This window comes from Trichechus manatus, unplaced genomic scaffold (genome assembly GCF_000243295.1).
Source record: "Trichechus manatus latirostris isolate Lorelei unplaced genomic scaffold, TriManLat1.0 scaffold00011, whole genome shotgun sequence".
Classification (NCBI taxonomy): domain Eukaryota; kingdom Metazoa; phylum Chordata; class Mammalia; order Sirenia; family Trichechidae; genus Trichechus; species Trichechus manatus.
In genome coordinates, this window is record NW_004443947.1 from 1,866,472 (window position 1) to 1,887,408 (window position 20,937).

The 20,937-nt window shown below is 39.8% G+C and overlaps 1 protein-coding gene across 4 annotated transcripts in view; it reads left to right on the top strand.

The window, feature by feature from the left end:
- UIMC1 (ubiquitin interaction motif containing 1) overlaps nt 1-20,937 on the top strand; it is a 170,442-nt gene that overhangs the window by 146,707 nt on the left and 2,798 nt on the right. For all 4 annotated transcript variants that reach the window (XM_023726482.1, XM_004371160.2, XM_023726481.1 and 1 more), the window contains 2 exons: nt 17,215-17,299; nt 19,874-20,045. In XM_023726482.1, the coding sequence (XP_023582250.1) occupies nt 17,215-17,299; nt 19,874-20,045 (257 nt within the window). The remainder of the gene's footprint in view (nt 1-17,214; nt 17,300-19,873; nt 20,046-20,937) is intronic.

Sequence of the window (20,937 nt, forward strand, 5' to 3'; positions counted from 1 at the left end):
TCATTTATCATGTTCCTCTGTTCTAGCCTGTAATTTCTGGAAACTGCTTGTCAGTTTTGAGGCTTGATCAGATGCAGTTTAGATTTTTTTGGCAAGAATACCTCATACGAAAAAAACAACAGTAAGCCCATTGCCGTCAAGTCAATTCTGACTCATAGTGACTCTTTGGGACAGAGTAGAACTGCCCCATAGGGTTTCCAAGGCTTTAAATCTTTACAGAAGCAGACTCCTACATCTTTCTCCTGCAGAGTGGCAGGTGGCTTCAAACCACTGACCTTTCAGGTAGCAGCTGTGTACTTAACCACAGTGCCACCAGGGCTTTTTAAGAGTACTTCATAGGTGGTATTATATATATTTGAATTGGGTGACACATACTATCTTGCTAGCTTTCTTTTTATGATAAGGTTGATCATTAGGGCCAGGCTAATCTGTCCATTATGAAGGTCCCCTACTGGCTTTCAACTAATGGTCAATGATGATCATTGCCTAAATCTATTATTTCATTAGGGGAGCCTCTTGTCATTTAAGGTTGTTAATGAGGTTATTAATGAGGAAGACTCATTAACAGCCTGCGATATACACATATACACTGAAAGCGAAGAGGACTTGAAGCATTTACTGAGGAAGATCAAAGACTACAGTCTTCAGTATGGATTACACCTCAACATAGAGAAAACAAAATTCCTCACAACTGGACCAATAGGCAACATCATGATAAATGGAGAAAATATTGACGTTGTCAAGGATTTCATTTTGCTTGGATCCACAATCAATGGCCATGGAAGCAGCAGTCAAGAAATCAAATGACATATTGCATTGGGCAAATCTGCTGCAAAAGACCTCTTAAAGTGTTAAAAAGCAAAGATGTCACTTTGAGGACAAAGGTGCACCTGACCCAAGCCATGGTGTTTTCAGTTGCCTCATATGCATGCGAAAGCTGGACAGTGAGTAAGGAAGACTGAAGAAGAATAGATTCCTCTGACTTATGGTGTTAGCAAAGAATACTGAATATACCATGAACTGTCAGAAGAATGAACAAATCTGTTTTGGGAGAAGTACAGCCAGAATGCTCCTTAGAAGCGAGAATGGCAAGACTTGGTTCTCACGTATTTTGGACGTGTTATCAGTAGGGAGCAGTCCCTGGAGAAGGACATCACGCTTTGTAAGACAGAGGGTCAATGAAAAAGAGGAAGACCCTCAATGAGATGGATTGACACAGTGGCTGCAACAGTGGTCTCAAACATAGCAACAATTGTGAAGGTGGCACAGGACCGGGCAATGTTGCGTTCCATTGTACATAGCATTGCTATGAGTCAGAACCATCTCAATGGCACCTAACAACAACAACTACTCTGTATTTAAATAATTTTTAAATTATAAAGGTGGCACATGTTGATTGAACAAAAATCTGGCAATATAGAAAAGTATAAAGAAGACTGTATTTACCCAAAAACCCAACCTCCCCCCTCTGAATTACTGTTAATATTTTGGTATATTTTCTTTAATCTTTATTTTGAATCCTTGTATAGTATTTCATCCTGTATTTGAGCATTGGCTTGTTTACATTTTTCATTGTTATAAATAATGCTTTGATAAAATATCTTTATCCATACAATCTCATATAAATTCAGATGATTTCCTCGAGTAGATTCCCAAAGTATAACTCATTGGTCAGAAGATATGAATAATTAAAAAATTCTAGATGTAGATTGTCAAATTGTTTAAATAAAAATTCTAGCTGTTAAAGAAAAAGATTGAGCTATAAATATACACAAGTACTAGTAGAACCTAAAGAGTGACTATTTTTCTAAGACCTCTAAATTATTCAATAAATCATAGATTGAGGAATTTTGTTCATAAAAGTCTAATACTTCTAGACCCTTTATTCCTATATCTCAAATAGGAATTTTGCAGTTCAAGGGTTTTTCCCAGTATTGTTTCTTCCCTTTAGCCTTGGGGTGGGGGGTACTGCTAAGAATATTTTTATATGAGTGCTTTGTCTTTACATGAAAAGGCATTGAGCAAATTACACAAAATACTTCAGGTGTAGAGCCTAACTGTGGCAGTACTGAAGGTTAAGGTAAGAGCTCAGCATTTAAGTGTACCTCTTAAGAAAGCAAGCTTATCTCTAAATTTGAAAGGGAATTGCTACAATTGGAGTAGGGACAGGGGGCCTGTTTGACTTCTCTGCAGCAAAGAAGGCAGTTTGGCATTGTGATACTGGCTTTGGAGTCTTAACAGACTTGGGTTTATATCCCAGAGCAGGTATTTACAGGCTTGAAGCCTCTGAGCCTTTATTCTGTAAATTGGACCTAGAGATGCCTGTCTCTTTAAGGTTGTTGTAAAGATTTATATTTTGGAACTATCAACATAAGTATATAGAATTTTGAGTAAGAACTATCTCTAATAGAATAAGATTGTCAAATCTAGAACCTGAGAGAACAACAAGAATTTATTTATTGAATGGGATGAGGCAGGTAGGGCCTTTCTGTTTTAACAGTTATTTCAGGTTGGGCTCTAGAAACATTTTCATCTAAGTTACCAAACTATTCTTTTGCTCTTAAAACCAAGAAAATAGTCCACCAAATTTATGAATAGGAAACTACCTTACCAAATTGATTCATTTAATATACATTTATATTGAGTGTCAATTTTATGCTAGGAATGTGGACTACTGAAGTGATTATGAGACAGTCTACTGGGGAAGATGAATGGGCAAAACAATAATTAGAATGTTGTGTGAGAAGTGCTATGACAGATATACACATAGGATCCTTTGTGAGTGAAGAGATGGAGCCTTCCGGGAGTAGGGAAGACTTCTGGGTACCGCCACAGGTGATGCTTGACCCGAGTTATTCTTGGAACATATGGAGGATGGATTGGCGGGATTGAGAGTAGGAGCAGGGAGACAAGTAATGAAGCAGTGTCAGTGGGAGTATACAGATTTGAGAAGTCTTTTGGTGAGAGAATCAATCAAACTTTATGACTGAGGGTCACAATGAAAAAAGGGGAGAGGGAGGAGCCAACCTGACTCCTAGGTTTTTGGCTAAGCCCATTGCAGGATGCTCAGTTTAGACAGTTCCCCTGAGGAATCTAATTCAGAAGATCACTGTATTGGTTTCTACTGTATTATTTATGCCCCTTTACTGTCAGCCTCAGTTGATATTTGTTTTGTACCTACCCTGTAACTCAGGTATTATTGTACATACTTTGGATACAACATTGATCAAAAGAAAAAACTGCTGTCATGAAACTTACATTCTCATGAGGGAAACAGATAATAAATAAGTAAATTTTAAGACAAATGAAGCAAGAAGAGGGGATGGAAAATGACTGGGGAGGGAGAAGAGGGGGTATCTTTTAAATAGGAAAATCAAGGAAGACTTCTTGAGGTGATATTTGAGCAGAGCCATTCCAGAGAAAGAGAATAAGCACAAAGGCCCTAAAGCACACATGTGTTTGGCATGTTTCTTAGAGCAGCAGGGAAGCCACAATAACTGAAGTGGAGTGTGCAACAGGGCAGAAGAGAGGAGAGATAAGTAATGGTCAGATCACGTGGCGTTTAGCACATTATTCCAAATATGATGAAAAGCCATAGGAGAGTTGAGAGCAAGGGAGTGATGTAATTTAACTCTGGGTGCTGTGTGGAAAATAGTCTGTAGAGGGGTAGGAGCAGAAGTAGAAGTGAGGCAACTAAACAGGGAGGCTATTGCAATATTCCAGGCAAGATTTAATGTTTGCTTGGACCAGAGTAATAGTTGTGGAGGTGCAGAAGTGCTCAGATTCAGGATGTATTTTGAAGACTGAACCTACAGGATTTATTGCAGTATGAGAGAAGGAGAAAACTCAGAGATGACACCAAAGTTTTCCCCCAAGCAAGTGGGTTAATGATGGCTCCATTTTTTGACATTGGGAACCTTGGTGCAGAAGCAGGTTTAGAGGAAGTGAAGAGTTTGGTTTTAGATATATTTATTTTAGCTTGCCTAGTTAATAACCAAGTAGAAATATTGAGTAGACAATAGGGTATCGTAGGCATCCTAAAATAAAGGAGAGTTAATAGGATGACATCAAGGACATCATACATAAGGACATCATACATGAAGACCAGATGAGTTGTAGGATGACATCAGGGATATCATACATGAAGAGCAGACATGTTGTAGGATGACATCAAGGACATCATAGATGAAGAAAGCAAAAAGTCATTAAAAAGACAGGAAAGAAAGAAAAGATCAAAATGGATATCAGAAGAGACTCTGAAACTTGCTCTTGAACATAGAGTAGCTAAAGTGAATGGAAGAAACGATGAAGTAAAAGGGCTGAACAGAAAATTTCAAAGGTCACCTTGAGAAGACACAGTGAGGTATTATAACGAAATGTGCAAAGACATGGAGTTAGAAAACCAAAAGGGAAGAATGCGCTTGGCATTTGGCAAGCTGAAAGAACTGAAGAGAGATTTCAAGCCCCGAGTTGCAATGTTGAAGGATTCTATGGGCAAAACATTGAATGACTCAGGAAGAATCAAAAGAGGTTAGAAGGAATACGCAGAGTGACTGTATCAATAAGAATTGGTCAGTGTTCCGCCATCTCAGGAGGTAGCATATGATCAAGAACTGATGGTATTGAAGGAAGAAGTCCAAGCTGCACTGAAGGCATTGGCAAAAAAGCAAGATTTGACAGAATACTAATTGAGATGTTTTAACAAATGGATGAAACGCTGGAAGTGCTCACTCGTCTATGCCAAGAAATTTGGACAACAGCTACCTGGCCAACAGACTGGAAGAGATCCATATTTGTGTCCATTCCAAAGAAAGGTGATCCAACAGAATGTGGAAATTATCGAACAACAATATCATTAATGTCACACACAAGTAAAGTTTTTTGAAGCTCATTGAAGAACGATTGCAGCAGTACATCAACAAGGAACTGCCAGAAATTCATCTGGATTCAGAAGAGGATGTGGAATGAGGGATATCATTGCTGATGTCAGATGGATCTTGGCTGAAAGTAGAGAATGCCAGAAAGATGTTTATCTGTGTTTTATTGACTGTGCAAAGGCATTCTACTGTGTGGATCATAACAAGTTATGGATAACAACACAAAGAATGGGAATTCCAGAACACTTAATTGTGCTCATGCGAAACCTGTACATAGACCAAGAGTCAGTCATTCAAACATAACAGGGATACTGCATGGTTTAAAATTGGGAAAAGTGTGCGTCAGGGTTGTATACTTTCACCATACTTAATCTGTATGCTGAGCATATAATCTGAGAAGCTGGACTATATGAAGAAGAACGGGGCATCAGGATTAGAGGAAGACTCATTAACAACCAGTGATATGCAGATGACACAACCTTGCTTGCTGAAAGTGAAGAGGACTTGAAGCACATACTGAGGAAGATCAAAGACTACAGCCATCAGTATGGATTACACCTCAACATAAAGAAAACAAAATTCCTCACAACTGGACCAATAAGCAACATCATGATAAACGGAGAAAATATTGACATTGTCAAGGATTTCATTTTACTTGGATCTACAGTCAATGCCCATGGAAGCAGCAGTCAAGAAATCAAATGATGTATTGCTTTAGGCATATCTGCTGCAAAAGACCTCTTTGAAGTATTAAAAAGCAAAGATACCACTTTGAGGACTAAGGTGCGACTTACTCAAGCCATGGTATTTTCAGTCGCCTCATATGCATTTGAAAGCTAGACAATGAATAAGGAAGACGGAAGAATTGATGCATTTGAATTATGGTATTGGCAAAGAATAGTGAATATACCACAGATTGCCAGAAGAACGAACAAATCTGTCTTTGAAGAAGTATAGCCAGAATGCTCCTTAGAAGTGAGGATAGCGAGACTGGCTCACATACTCTGGACAGGTTATCAGGAGGGACCAGTTCCTGGAGAAGGACATCATGCTTGGTAAAGTAGAGGGTCAGTAAGAAAGAGGAAGACCCTCAACAAGATGGATTGCCACAGTGACTGCGACAGTGAGCTCAAACATAGTAATGATTGTGAGGATGGCACAAGACCAGGCAGTGTTTTGTTCTGTTGTAGGCAGCATCGCTATGAGTCAGAACCGACTCGATGGCACCTAACAATAACAACAGAATATACAAGTCTAGCATTCACGGGAAATGTCAGAACTGGGTATAATTTTGGAATTCATCAGGTTATGATTGTATTTGAAGCCATAGAATTGCATGAGATCACTTAGAGACTAAGCATCTGTAGAAAAGTAGTAGTTCAAGGTCTGAGCCCTGGAGCACTCCTACCTTTAGAGATTGGGAACAGGAGGAAGATCCAGCAAAGGAGGATGAGAACAAGTGGTCAGTAAAGTAGTAGGTAAACCAGGAGGGTGGGATGATGTACTGGAAACCAAGAGAAGAAAGTGTTTTAGGAAGGAGGAAGTGATCAACCATGTCAAATGCTGGTGAGAGATGGAGTAAGATGAGAACTGTAATTGATTTGATAATGTGAAAGTCATTGGTGACTTTGACAATAGCAGAGTCAGTGGAGTGGTGGGGGTAATACCGAGTTGTAGTGAGTTTAGGAGAGAATGGAAAGGGAAGAGGAAGAAATAGTGAGTATAGACAACTCTTCTGAAGAGTTTTGAGGTGAAATGGAGCTAAGAAATGGGCCAAAAGTAGATTTTTCTTATAGAGATGGAAAATATTGCAGCACATTTGTATGCTGATGGGAATGATCCAAAAGTGAGGGAAAAATTAATGATTCGGGACAGATGCTGGCAGGAAGAGAATCCTAATTAAAGGCAAGAGGCATTGGGATCCAGTGAGAAAGCTGGCCTTAGATAGTCATGTGGGCAGTTCATCCTTATTAATAGGAAGGAAGGCAGAGTACATGGGTACAGATGCAGGTAGATTGATAGTTTTGGTGCTGGAAGGATGTGGAAGTTCTCTCGTGAGTGCTTCTCTTTTCCTCACCAAAAAAGAAGGCTGAAAGATTGGCTTAACATCTGAAAATCAGTTAATATACCATATCAATAGAATAAATGACAAAACCACATGTTCATCTCAGTAGACATAGAAAAAGTATTTGACAAAATTCAAAACCCTTTGTGATGAAAACACTCAACAAACTAGGTATAGATGGGAGCTTATTCAGCCTGTTAGAGGGCATCTATGATAAACGTGCAGCTTAACATCATGCTTAACAGTGAAAGACTGAATGCTTTCCTTCTTAGATTAGGGATAAGACAAGGATAGCCACTCTTGCCACTTCTGTACAACATTGTACTGGAGGTCCTGGCCAGGGCAATTAGGAAAGAAATGAAATATATAAAAAGTATCCATATTGGAAAGGAAGAAGTAAAACTGTCTTGGTAGATGACATGATCTTGCATGTAGAAGATCCGAAGGAATCCACTAAAAAACTATTAGAACTCATAAAGAAGTTCAACAAGTTTACGGGATAGGAGGTCAATTTACAAAAATTGATTGTATTTCTGTATACTAGCAATAAACAATCTGAAAATGAATTTAAGAAAACAATTCCATTTAAAGTAGTATCAAAAAGATTAAAATACTTAGGAATAAATTTAACAACAGAAACGCAAAAGTTATACTCTGAGAACCTATAAAACATTGTTGAAAGAAATTAAAGAAGACCTAAATAAATGGAAAGACATTTTATGTTCATGGTTCAGAAAACTTAATATTGTTAAGATGGTATTACAGCTTCAGAATCCCAGCCAGCTTCTTTGCAGAAATTGACAAATAGATTGTAAAATTCATATGAAGATACAAGGGACCCAGAATAGCAAAAACAATCTTGAAAAAGAACAAAGCTGAGGGTTCACACTTCCCGATCTTAAAACTTAAAGCTACAATAATCAAGACAGTGTGGTACCGGCATAAGTATAGACATATAGATCAACAGAATAGAATTGAGAGTCCAGAAATAAACCATACATTTATGAGCAATTGATTTTTGACAAGGGTGCCAGGATAGTTCAGTGAGGGAAAGAACACTCTTTTCAACAAATGCTGCTGGGACAACTGAATAATCCACATGCAAAAGAGCAAAGTTGGACCCGTCTTACACCATGTACAAAAATGGATCAAAGACGTAGATGTAAAAGCTAAAACTATAAAATTCTGAGGAGCGTCAAAGAAAAAAATTACAGTGGACGATGTTGAAACAGGCAAGGATTACTTTATTCAAAAGGATTATTGAACAAGGGTGGAAGGACTTTTGAGTGGGGGCAAGGGGGCGGGGAGACAGTGCAATAGGAAGAAAAGATACTATTGCAGTGGGGAGCAAATGGACCCAATCCTGAGTTCTACTCCACTGAAACAAAAGACTGGGAGGTTTTTAAAAGCTGGGGTGGTTTAGCAGAAGAGCACTGAAGGAAGTTAAGGGTGTTGATTACTGGGATGGATGAGCGATTTACCAAGTTTGCAGATTGGGCCATTTCGCTCACAGTAAGGCTGCCTGGATCCTTGGAGACCTGGGGAGGAGAGTCTTGGGGGAGATAAGGGATTTCTGGGTAGACACCTGGAGATTGTAAAGACTGAGGGAGAGACAAAGGTAAGGGAGATATTTAAACAGAGGAGATCCTTAAGGTTGTCTTTGCAGTAAGCCATTTTCCAAAAGACAAAAAGTGTGGGGGAATTTCTTTATCCACTCCTCTTTAGCTCCTCTTTGCTGCTCTCTAGGATCACAGGGCTCGAGTGGTGGAAAAAAAAACAAAACCTTGAGAGGGTTAAATCTTTATGACCTTAGATTTGGCAATGGATTCTTAGATGCAATACCAAAAGCAGAAGCAGCAAAAATAGATGGATGAACAGACAGACGGACAGATAGGACTTCATCAAAATTAAAAACTTCTTTGCATCAAAGGACACTATCAAGAAAGTAAAAAGACAGATTACCAAATGAGAGAAAATATTTGCAAATCATATATCTGATAAGGGTCTAATATCCAGAATATATATTAAAAAAACCCTTACAATTCAGGAACAAAAAGACAACCCATTAAAAAATGGGCAAAGAACTTGAATAGACATTTCTGCAAAGAAGACATACAAATGGCCAACAAGCACATGAAAAGATGCTCTCAACATCATTTGTCAGGGAAATCAATTCAAAACCACGATGAGATACCACTTCACACCCACTAGGATGGCTATAATATTTTTAAAAAAAGAAAGGAAAATCGTAAGTGTTGACAAGGATGTGGAGAAATTAGAATTCTTGTACATTGCTGGTATGAATGTAAAATAGTGCAGCCACTGTGGAATAAAAGGAATAAAGTATTGATACATGCCACAGCATGGATGAACCTTGAAGAAATATGTTAAGTAAAAAAAGCTACTCTCAAAAGCCCATATTGCATGATTCCATTTTTATGAAATGGCCAGAATATGGAAATCCATAGACAGAAAGTAGATTAGTGGTTTGCCTAGGGCTGTGGTGATAGGGGAGAAACAGAGTGACTGCTAGTGGGAATGGGGAGTTTCTTTTTGTGGTAATGAAAATGTTATAAAATCGATTGTGGTGATGGTTGCACAGTTCTGAATATGCTAAAAACCATTGGATTATATACTTTAAATGAGTGAATTATATGATATGTGAATTATATCTCATTAAAGCTGTTATAAAGAGTCAGGGTGGATATTGGCAGTTTGAGGAGAGCAGGGAAGATGTGAAATAGTCTCTGGGAGAATAGAGAGTAAACAGACTAGGGAAACATATTAGGGTTCCGGGGCAGTTCTGAGGGCCCACTTGAGATTGTGGTCTTAAATATCAAGTGTGTATGTGTTTTTGCTGCTGCATTCAAGCAGCTTAGGTATGGGCACTTAATAGGTTTGCATTTAACCAAGGTTGGGTTTTGTCAGGGAGTACAATAGAAAGAAGTCGAGGGATACTTAAGGGAATTGTAATGTGATAACTATGGGATCTAAGTTAGGTAAGAGGGAAAGTGAGGATATGATGAGGGTATTGGGCATTGAAAAGGTAATAGAGTCAGTGGGTTTAGAAATCCTGTCTAGGCTGAAGAATTATTGGAGTTTGAGGTATTAGAGGGAGTGAGTTGGAAAAGGTAGGTGGTGGTGATCAGAGAATGGGATACCTGAAACTGAGATTTGGGGAGTGGCACAGTTAATAATTAGAAGTAAAGAGGTCAAGGAACTGAGAGGCCAGAGTATTAGATGGATCACATTATAGGTTGAACCTATAGGAGCTGCAATTTCGTATGGTTCAGTCTAATATGTGGATATTGCAGTCATCAAGAATGATGGCAGGAGTGGCAAAGAGAAAGACAGCAAGTGATATGTCAAGATTTTCAGTGAATGGCGGGGAAGGGGAGCAGGTGACCAGGAGGATAGTAGATGACTGCATCAGGGAGGGTAGCAGGGATTGCATCATGGCTTGTGCTTCACATGAGCCTTTTCTAGTAGTCTGGAAGCAACAGTGAGGAGTAAGGGGGATATTTACCCCACCTTCAGTTCCAGTAGTGCTTTGGGGTTTGGATACTTGAGAAGGTTCAAGAAAAAGTAGTATCCTCAGAGGACAGCTGCCTTTCAGTTAAAGCAAGAAGATGAAAGGAGTGTTGAGAAATCATACTCCTACGAGGAGATTGAGAAATCAGGGATTTTGCTGACCACTAACATGAATTCCGGAGGGCAGAGTCATGTTGAGAGTAGGAATGGGAAATTGAGTTAGATTAGAAAAATCACCCTAGATGACAGATGGGAGTCATCTCGGGTAGACTGCAGGTGATGAGGGATGCTGGGGGAGGCTTGGATTTCTTGTTGTTTCCAAGGTAAACAGACTTAAAGTATGATAGAATTTGCCCTGGTTCTCTCTTAAAGGAGCAATACTATCCAGTAGACCTTTCTACAGTGATAGAAATGTGCTGTATCTGTGCTGTCAAATAGGGTAGCCACTAGCCATATGTGACTATTGAGCACATGAAATGTGACACATGTGACTGAGAAACTGAATTTTCAATTGTATTTCATTCTAAGTAATTAAAATTTAAATGAAATAGCCACATGTCTCAGAGAGTAGTAGATAATTAGTTCTCATGATAGCCTTTTTATTGGGACTAGTGTCTTGGTCCGTTTGTGGTGGGGAGGCAGGCAACTCTGTGGCAGGGAATGTGGCTGCCTCACTAGGCACTTGTGGATCTTGCCATCCCTTCTTCATGTTGTATCCTACTGAGGCAGTGCTAGGCTGGAGGTGGGGGTGGTCTCAGCAGGAACACGCAGAACTCTGTGGCTTCCCGTTATTTTCTGCTGAGGTGGTTTTGAGGTTGTGGGAGACAAGCTGAGAAGACTTTAACTACTGTCATTCTGCCTAATCTCTCTTCTTTGTATATATGCCAAATCTCTCTTCTTTATATATATAATTTCCACTCTCCTCAAGGAGCCATTGTTGTCTCTGTTTACAGTAGTAGGCCATAGGTTTTTATTTTTTATTGCTTGTCTTCTTTAGATTCTGAAAATGAATGTCTTGATGTTTAGAGTATTGATAATTGTTCTGGAATGCTTAGATGACTCATTTATCTACTCTATTTGTATAAATTAATATGGGAACCACTTAAGACTAAGACCTAACCCAAATTGTAGACTGGCTGGTGAGCACTGGTTCTCAGGATGGGTTTAAGTTTTTGAAGAAGACTAAGAAATAAATCTGGAAAAATAATAATGATAATCATATGTTATTGGGTGCCATCGAGTTGGTTCCAACTAATAGCAGAATGAAACACTGCCCGGTCCTGTACCATCCTCACAGTCGTTGCTATGTTTGAGCCCATGTTTGCAGCCACTGTGTCAGTCCGTCTGGTTGAAGGTCTTCCTCTTTTTCACTGACCCTCTACTTTACCAAGTGTGATAATCACATAAACAAATAATAATAACTAATATTTGCTGAATGCAAATTGTTAATATGGTAGCTATGTGGATTATTTGATATGATCTAACCCATGAGGATAGATGCTGTTATTTTATAGGTAAGGAAACTGATACTCAGACAGGTTAAGGAACTTGCCTAAGGTCACACAGCTAGTAGAGACCCAATCAAACTCAGTTCTGTCCAACTTTAAAGCTGGTACACTTTACCACTAGGTAGTACTGCTTCATTGCATCTTAACATGCCAAGCCACAGACCTAAGTGCAGCTTCTGAGGGATTTTCTATTCAATGGAATATAAATGTCCTTTAGGGAAAGCTGCTCACTGCCCTTAGGGCTGAGTGATTGGTTGTGTGTTTATAGGTGGCTTGCTCAGCTCAGTGATATCTGCCCTCTTCTCTATCTTGCTTACTTTGCTCTGAGTTGTACTCCTGGTAGTTGTACTCAGACTCCATTGTTCCTGTTTGAAATCTGTGGCTACTGTCACCAGCATCGAGTTTTTTGTATTTAAATTTCATACTGAATTCCTGCATTGAGATAGTTGAAATGGCTATCCCAGCCCTTATCAACTAGAGTGGCAGGCTTCTTCAGAGTAACTTACACTTTTCTGCTTCTTTATGGGGACGGCACGTTTCAAAGGGAGAAGGTAGCTGCAAGGCCCAGTCCAGTCTGCCTTGTTCGTAACACATGAACTGTGTGCACATGTGTGTACACACGTGTATGTGTGTGTACACACAGGCTGTACCACTAAATCCCAAGCAATCATGAGACTACTAGGATAAGGACTCTATTATCTGATCCGATTGGGTCCTACACACAAGACAGTTACACAGTCTTGGCAATTGAAAGCCATTATTGTTCATTGAAGGTAGCCCAGTGCCAGGGTTAGGTCAGCATTATGACAGCTCTCGAGGCAAAACCATTTTACTGGCAACCACTATACGGTGTATGCCCAAGCCTCTGCTCCATTGGTGACCTCTTGCCTGGAGGTGCCCAACTCCGCACCATGGGCCGACACTGCATACTGCTGCCATCTGCCTCATGGGCCAACTCTGCCCACCATCACCGTCTGCTGGTCTTGTGGTTCCTGCCACTTGCACTGCTGCCGCCATTTCTCTGGTGCTCAGTTCTGCCGTGCTTGCTGCTGTTTCTCTTGGTTTTCAGTGTTACTGGCTCAGTGTTATAGCCCTTGACCTATATTACAGCTCTTCTAGGAGGTTCTTGGGTGTCCAAAGGACATACTGCCCTCCTGGCTGTTGTTGATCAGGAAGCCCCATCTGAGCCTCCACATTCTAGGGTTTTTATCAGTCACTGGGGGGGCCCTGGTAAAGGTCAATTACTGGGCAGCACCCGCCCCCGCCCAAGCCAGTCGGTGTAAGGTAGATCGTAAACTGATCAGTCCTTGCAAGGTGCTCATGTGGACAGCAAATCACTAACCCCTTGGAAGCTGCTTATATGGATAGAAACCGACCAATCCCTTAGCAGACTGTGGTCTGACCAATCATTTTGGGAGGATTACAAACCCAGGGCTAGAAAGGCCACATAAAAGAAACCCATTGCACCACAACATGTAATAGTAGAATTAGCATATAGTTCTCAGCCATCTGTCAAGTCTTTCCCCCAAGTTCTTTTCCACCTGTTTCTCTTCCCATCCTTTACTCTGTTTTTCCTAGGAGAGACAGCCTGTTCTAATAGAAAGAACATACGCCTTAAAAGACCTGTACTGCGTTTCTGGTGCTCTTTTTTTTTTTTTTTTAGCTTTGTCACCTGCATCACTTGATTTCACCCTTCCCACCCACCACCTCCTCATTTATAAAATGAAGTTGAGGATATATGTTGTGCAGTGGTGCTGTAAGGATTAGAGATTGTTTATAAAGTCCCTGCCACAGAGTAGGTCCTTATAAAGCAAGAACTCTTTTTTTATTTCCCTTAAATCCACTGATATGATTTAATTTGGCAAATATTTATTAGCATCTAATCTGTGCTACACTCTGCTGAGGATGCTGTTGAGGTTTAAAAACAAACAAACAGACAACAAAAAACTCAGACTCTCTGAATTCAGAAAGTTGCATGGTGTAGCAGGGAGACTGACATACAAAAACAGAATGACAATAGAAATGTGGTAAGTGCAATAAAGGTATATATAAATGCTAGAAGCAATTAATTCTTTTTCCAGTCCTGTCTGTGAAGTGGTTTCTAAGTATTTCTTTTGGAAGAATACTTGGTCGTCAAAGTGGAGGACAAATAGAGAAGGGTGTGGGGGGTAGGGACAGACTCTTAAAGTATTCTGTTATCTGTAAGGTGCCAACTTTCTAAGAATTGATTTTGGTAAGGCACTTGATAAAATCTCTATCATGAAGTCCTTGTACATAAGATGGAGAAATGTGGGCTGGCTGATAGAATAGGAGGTAGATTTGAAGCTGGTTACACAGCTACGTCCAGGATGTTGTTCTCCTGCAGTACTTTATATTTACTTATAAAATCTCTGGGTTTGAAGGAAACTTAGAAATAGATCATCTATTCTAACCTGTGCCTAAGATCTCTCTATAATCTAGTCTTTTTTAATTCTACAGTATAGAAAAGTATACAGTGAAAAATCCATCTCCCTCCTATTCCAGTCAAGTCTCCCTGTCATCTTCCCCAGAGACAACCACTATAATTAGTTGTTTGTGTGTATGATCTTGTTTTATAATGCTTGTGTCTTAACACCTTGTGTTACAGTGATTTGAGTGTGTGTGTTATCTCCCTTACTAATCTTTTTCAAAGCAAGGACCCTGCCTCACATTTTCCTATATCTCCCCAAATAACGTGCACATTGATGATTCTCAATAAATATTTGCTTGATTAATTATTTAAGGAGACTTGGATAGGGAGAGGAGGACAGGCTTCTCTGGGAATATGCCACAGTTTTCTGTCTTGGCTGTATCCTTTATAACCATTTTCCCCAGTGACTTGGATGAAGATGTAGAAAGCATGCTTGTCATATATGCAGATGACACAGAGCTGGAAAAGAGAGCTAATAACATCAGATGACAGAATCAAGATTGTAAATGATCTCAGCAGACCAAAATGTTCAGCCAAAAAGAACAGAGACAAATATAAAGTCCTGTGTTTAAGGAGCAGGGGAAACAGGAAGGGGGGCGGAATCCACCAACTTAGTTACCCAAGTATAGAGTTAGGGAGACCTGTCTTGATAACAGAGCACTGGTGGCACAGTGGTTAAGCGCTCAGATGCTAACCAGAAGGTTGGTGGTTTGAACCCACCAGCTGCTTCGCAAGAGAAAGATGTGGCAGTCTGATTGCATAAAGATTTACAGCCTTGGAAACCCTGTGGGGCAGTTGTACTCTGTCCCATAGGGTCCCTATGAGTTGGAATCAACTTGATGGCAGTGGATTTGGTTTGAGCTTGATAACGGTTCATCTGAAGATGATCTGGTAGGGGAAGAGATGGATCCTAATTGACTTTAAGCTCAGATTAAGCTAACAGTATGCCAAGATTGTCAATGAAGCGAGCACAGTTTTGGCTAATTAGTAGAGTATGAGTCCAGATGGGGTAGCTGGTGGCTCTTCTGTTGAAGACTGCTTGTTGAGTGTTGGGTTCAGTCTGGGTTGGCACACATACATAAAGAGACTGACAAATTGAAGTGTGCCCTGAGGAAGTTTACTAGGAAGGTAAAACATAGGAATTAGACCAGGTTTTATCCTGGATTCTACTACTTAACCAGTTGTGATAGCTTGTGAAGTCAATCCTTCTGAGTTTAACATGGGGGCGAAGTAGTAATATCAATCTGCAGGACCATTGTAAGGATTAGAGGTAACTTAGGCACTCAAAGCATTCTGCAGTCCATCTTATTAGGGATTGCCTAAATGACTAGATATAGTCCCTCTTTTGAAGGAGTTTACCTTTTAGTGGGGCAGGCAACTGAGTAAATCCAAGATTGTCATAATACAGTTTGTTAAGTGTTCAAAGAGCTGACTTGTGGAAAAGGGAGTAAATTTATCCATATTGCCCTTAGTAAATGCAGATTAAAAAACCCTGGTGGTGCAGTGGTTAAACACTCACTGCTAACTGAAAGATTGGTGGTTTGGATGTGGCACTCTCCTTCTGAAAAAATTGCAGCCTTGGAAACCCTATGGAGCAGTTCTACTGTGTCCTGTGTAGGGGTTGCTATGAGTTGGAGACTATCAGCAAAGGTTTTTGTTTGTTTTTTAAATGCAGATTGAGCCAGATTCTTGTTTAGCAATAGAATGGGTCTCCCTCAGAGGATGTGGATTCACCTGAGTGAAAGGATATCGTTAAGTTAAACTGTACAATTACTTGTCAGGTTGCTTATGAGAGGCATTTCTTTATGAGTAGGATAGAAGGGTAGGCAAACTACAGCCAGCCACAGGCCAAATCCAAACCAACACGTTTTTGTAAATAAAATTTTATTGGAACACATCTATACCGATTTGTTTATGTATTGTCTGTGGCTGCTTTCCTGCTACAATGCAGAAGTGGCAGAGACCCACATGGCCTGCCAAGCCTAAAGTATTTATTATCAGGCCCTTTATCTGACCCCTGGACTAGATAAATGCTTCTGTGAACTGGGAACCTTTCTAAATTATCTGTGATGGGGATTTCAAGTGTAAGAGGGAGGAAAGCAGGATTTGAAGTGAGTCACAGGGTTTGAATTGGTCACAATACTTTTGTTAGTGCAAGGAATGGAGACTGGGAAGCATTTGATTAAATGACCTCCAAGCCCCTTTAAGAGTATGTGTTTTATAAACAGACACCTTTTCATGTGAGACAAAGTATTTATATCTTACCTGGGCTAAAGCCATCTGTAGCCACTAGAATTAGGAGGTAGCCCTAGTATTGTGGAAAGACTGGTTGTATTAACCCTTCCAAGACACAGTGTCCTCACTTGTAAATGGAGCACTTTGTAAGATTTTGTAAAGATTAGAGCTAATGTAGGCCCTCAGGTGTAGTTATCATTACTGTATTCACAGATACCTCATTAGAGAGTGTGTCACAGAGACAGACTTTTGGTAGGAAAGTGTAAATCGCTCCTTTTTATCCTGCATGTTGTAGTAATACACAAAAACTTTCATTGGTGTTAACTAGATCTTTAGATCTCTTGGTTTAGGAAATAAGAGGGAAGGGAAATATCTTGTGGCTGGCAGTTTCAGTATACATGTTAAAGATGCTATTCTCTATACATACAGTGCACTTTTGCCAGTGGAGTAGGATTTTAAACTTTGCTTCCTCCTATACGTTTTGTCTTCTATATTCAGAGTCTACTGCCAGCTAACAGTTTTTTTCTTTTTTTATTGTTGTTGTTGAAGTATTGACTCGGAGACAAAAAGAGGCCAAGAGCAAGAGCAAGAGTGACACTGGGACAGCTGCCCAGACGTCTCTAGACATTGACAAGTAAGTAGGTATGCTGCATACATGGGGCTCTTGTCTCACATCCAGTTGCTTGGATGGGACAAAGAGACCAATTCCTGTCTTACCCTGTGTTTCTTTGGCCTGCCAATCACTTCATTGCTTGGATGCCTGAATTTCTTTTTCTTGTCAGTGTAGATGACCTCTGTATCCCTTCTCAGTACCCTAAAAAAAAAAAAAAAAAAAAAAACTGCCACCCACCCACTCCACTTCTGCATTGTTCTTAGGTTTCTGTTTTCTTTGAGTTTGCACTGATGTTTGGTGCTTTTGGGAAGCAGTGAGCTATTTTGCTGTGTATTGGTACAGTAGTTGCGAAGCAAAAGGTTGGGCAAACTGGAGGATATAGAAGACTTCCTTGGGTTGTGGGTTATAGCTTTAAGAGAGCACATTCTAAGGGAGGAGTTGGGTTGAAGTGCTGTCTTCCAAAAGTAAAGACATTACCAGCAGCAATACAATAGAGCAGTTGATCACTAGGCAGAAACATTTATTTTTGAATCTTAGACCCTAAATTTTAGGGCTGCCTTTCCTAATCCAGAGGAACCCTGGTGGCACAGTGGGCTAGAGCTCAGCTGCAAACCAAAAGATTGGCAGTTCAAATCTACCAGCTGCTTTTTGGAAACCCTATGGGGCAGTTCTACTCTGTGGAGCCCTGGTGGTGCAGTGGTTAAGCATTCGGCTGTTTGAATCCACCAGTTCGAATCCACCAGCCACTCCTTGGAAACCCTATGGGGCAGTTCTGCTCTGTCCTGTAGGGTTGCTATGAGTTAGAATCCACTGACCAGCAACATGTTTGGTTTTTGTTTTTTTTTCCCCAGTCCAGTTGAGCAGAGCTGATCACTTGCCCCTTGGGAATCCTTCTGTAATGTGGACATTAGTCTAGCACTGAATTCATCACATTGTATTGTTGTAACTTTTTTTTTTTTTGTGACATTTCTGTCTCCATGGCTAGACTGAGTTATTTGAAGGCAGATGCTTGCCTTCGTTCATGTTTGTATCCCCAGCATCTTATAAAATGTATCTGAGACAGCAATAATAATAATACCTGTTTGCTGAGTGCCGAATATTATGTGTGAGGCACTGTGTGCTAGGTGTTTTATTTATCTGTAACTCTCCCAATAGTTGGTAAGGTAGTTACTCTTTATTTTATTTAAATAGATAAAGAAACTGAAGAGAAATTATAAGTAACTGGTTATGATCATATGGGCAGAATTGGCAAAGCCTACCTGACTTCAGAACATTTGCTCTTTCCACAGAGCTGCTGCTTCATGTAATAAAAAACAAAAACAAAAACCAAACCAAAACCGTTGCCACTGAGTCGATTCCGACTCATAGCGACCCTGTAGGACAGAGTAGAATTGCCCTATAGGGTTTCCAAGGAGTGGCTGGTGGACCATCCACCTCATGTAACAGGGGATTAATAAATGTTTTTTGCATTAGTTGATATACCTTGAAAAGTACACTAGTCTAGCTTTTCTCTTAAGGCCAGGTTTTACTTGCATTCTTCCATGTAAGTATTTGAGAGACTTATTTTTCCTGTTTAAAGATCTTCAGAGAAGTTCTTCCTTAGAGCTAATCCAAGTATCTCTTACTGTAGTTATTGACTAGTAGTAATGGCCAGAAAGAAATCTAGGATGTTATGCTTTGGAAAGTTTGTTTGCTTGTTTATTAGTTTGTTTTTAGCATCTTAAAACTAAAATGATCACATGAGTCCGACAGACGCTAGGGTTTGATGATTATTAGCTATATGACCTTGGGGAGAATGGTTCCTTCCTAATAGGGCTGAAGAATTAATTGAGAAATTGTAGGGCCTTTTATAGGGCCTTATGCTCATTCTCAGCACAGAGAAAATGTTTAATAAATGTTCATTTTCTTCTTTCCCCCCAAAGAATTCCATATTCATTTGATACCCAAATAAACCATACCTCATGGACACTATCACTTTCCTCTCCCAAAGCTCTACTTCCTGATAGCTGCTGGACTGTTATAAAAAGATAAAAATAATTGTGTATATGAAATTATGCAGTATCCTCTGGCAGAATCACATGGTTTTTATAATTTCCTAGTTGATGTTGCAGGTTGTAGAATTAAGGAAGTCAGCATATAGACAGACTTGGTTTACTAATCAGACAAGTTCATCCACCCTGGAAAAAATGTCATCTTGATTTAATGCTCTTGGTGTTCCCTTTTCTGTCGAAATCTTAACTTCCCTTTGAAAAAAACTATTACACTTAATTTCTGAAGAGTTTGACAGAATATGTTATGTCTGAAGAGCAATCAGCATTGTCTGAGATAGTTAGAAGGGCTGATTTCATTATCGTCCCACTGCTGCAACAGCAGGGTGCAGAGAAACAGCCAGGAAAAACCACTCATCACTCAGTCCTTTTGATTGGCGTGGGGTTAGTTTTATTGGTGATCCCGCTGAGCAATCTGCATTGGTTGACGTGTCTCTTCCGCAAAATAACTTTGAGACGTAGAAACACAATTTGAGACATATCCAGGAGTCCAGAGGCAAAAGTGAATCTTAAAACTGCTTTTTCTCCCTCTCTTCTGATTGGCTAGGAGTGAGAAGTGTTATCTCTGTAAATCCTTCGTCCCATTCAGAGAGTATCAGTGTCATGTAGACTCCTGTCTCCAGCTTGCCAAGGGTGACCAAGGAGATGGACCTTCAGGGAGTGATAGTGTATGCCCAGTTGCGGAGGGGAAGCAGCAGCAACGGCTGAGGAGCACCAAGGTATGTGAGGAGTGTTGTTAGGAAGGGCTGCCCAACCCTCCTGATCATTTCTACTCAATGTGAAGCAACCACACTTCTGCTCTGCCTTTCCCCCTTTTTTTTTCCTCCCTTCCTTCTTTTCTTCCTCCCTCTTCCCTTCCTTTTCTTCTGTTTATCTTGAAACAAGATTTGTGCATTTTAAAATTTTCTGTTTTTCTTTTACTTTAAAAAGTAATACATATTCCTTGTAAAAAAATTGGAAAGTTCAAAAAAAGTATAAATAATCAGGGAAAATCATCACCCAGAATCCACTACTCAGAGACAACAACTTTTAATATTTTGACCTATTTCCTTCCATTTTTTTTTTTTCCTTTGCATTTTTAATGTAATAGAACAGTTTCTATCCTAGATTACCAAAAAAAAACCTTGTAACATAAACACCTTCCTGGATTTATTTTTAAACTATGTGAAAACATGTTACTGTTAATGTTTGTATCACGCAGACAATCACTTAACCATTCTCATCTTATTGGACATTTAGGTTCTTTCCAATTCTTCTGTATTATAATACTGTTTTTAAACATTAATCAGTCTTTGTCTGTATAACTGATTATTTCTTTAGAATAGATTTCCTGAAGTGGAACTACTAGGGCAATGGGTGTAAACATTTTAAAGTTTCTTGAAAGATACTGCTGAATTGCTTTCCAGAAGGGAGATCCAGTTCATACCCATACTACCAGGAGCATATGCAAGATCAGCTTAGTTGAACTCTGTATGTACCAAGCCTTAGGAAGCCATGGGATCTGGCCCATGGTCACCGAGGAGACAAATGTGCTTTCTGGGCCTTGTGACTAGAGAGCAGGAAGAGCAAATCTTGGCTTAGAAATCAAAGGTGGCGCAGCAGCTCCATATC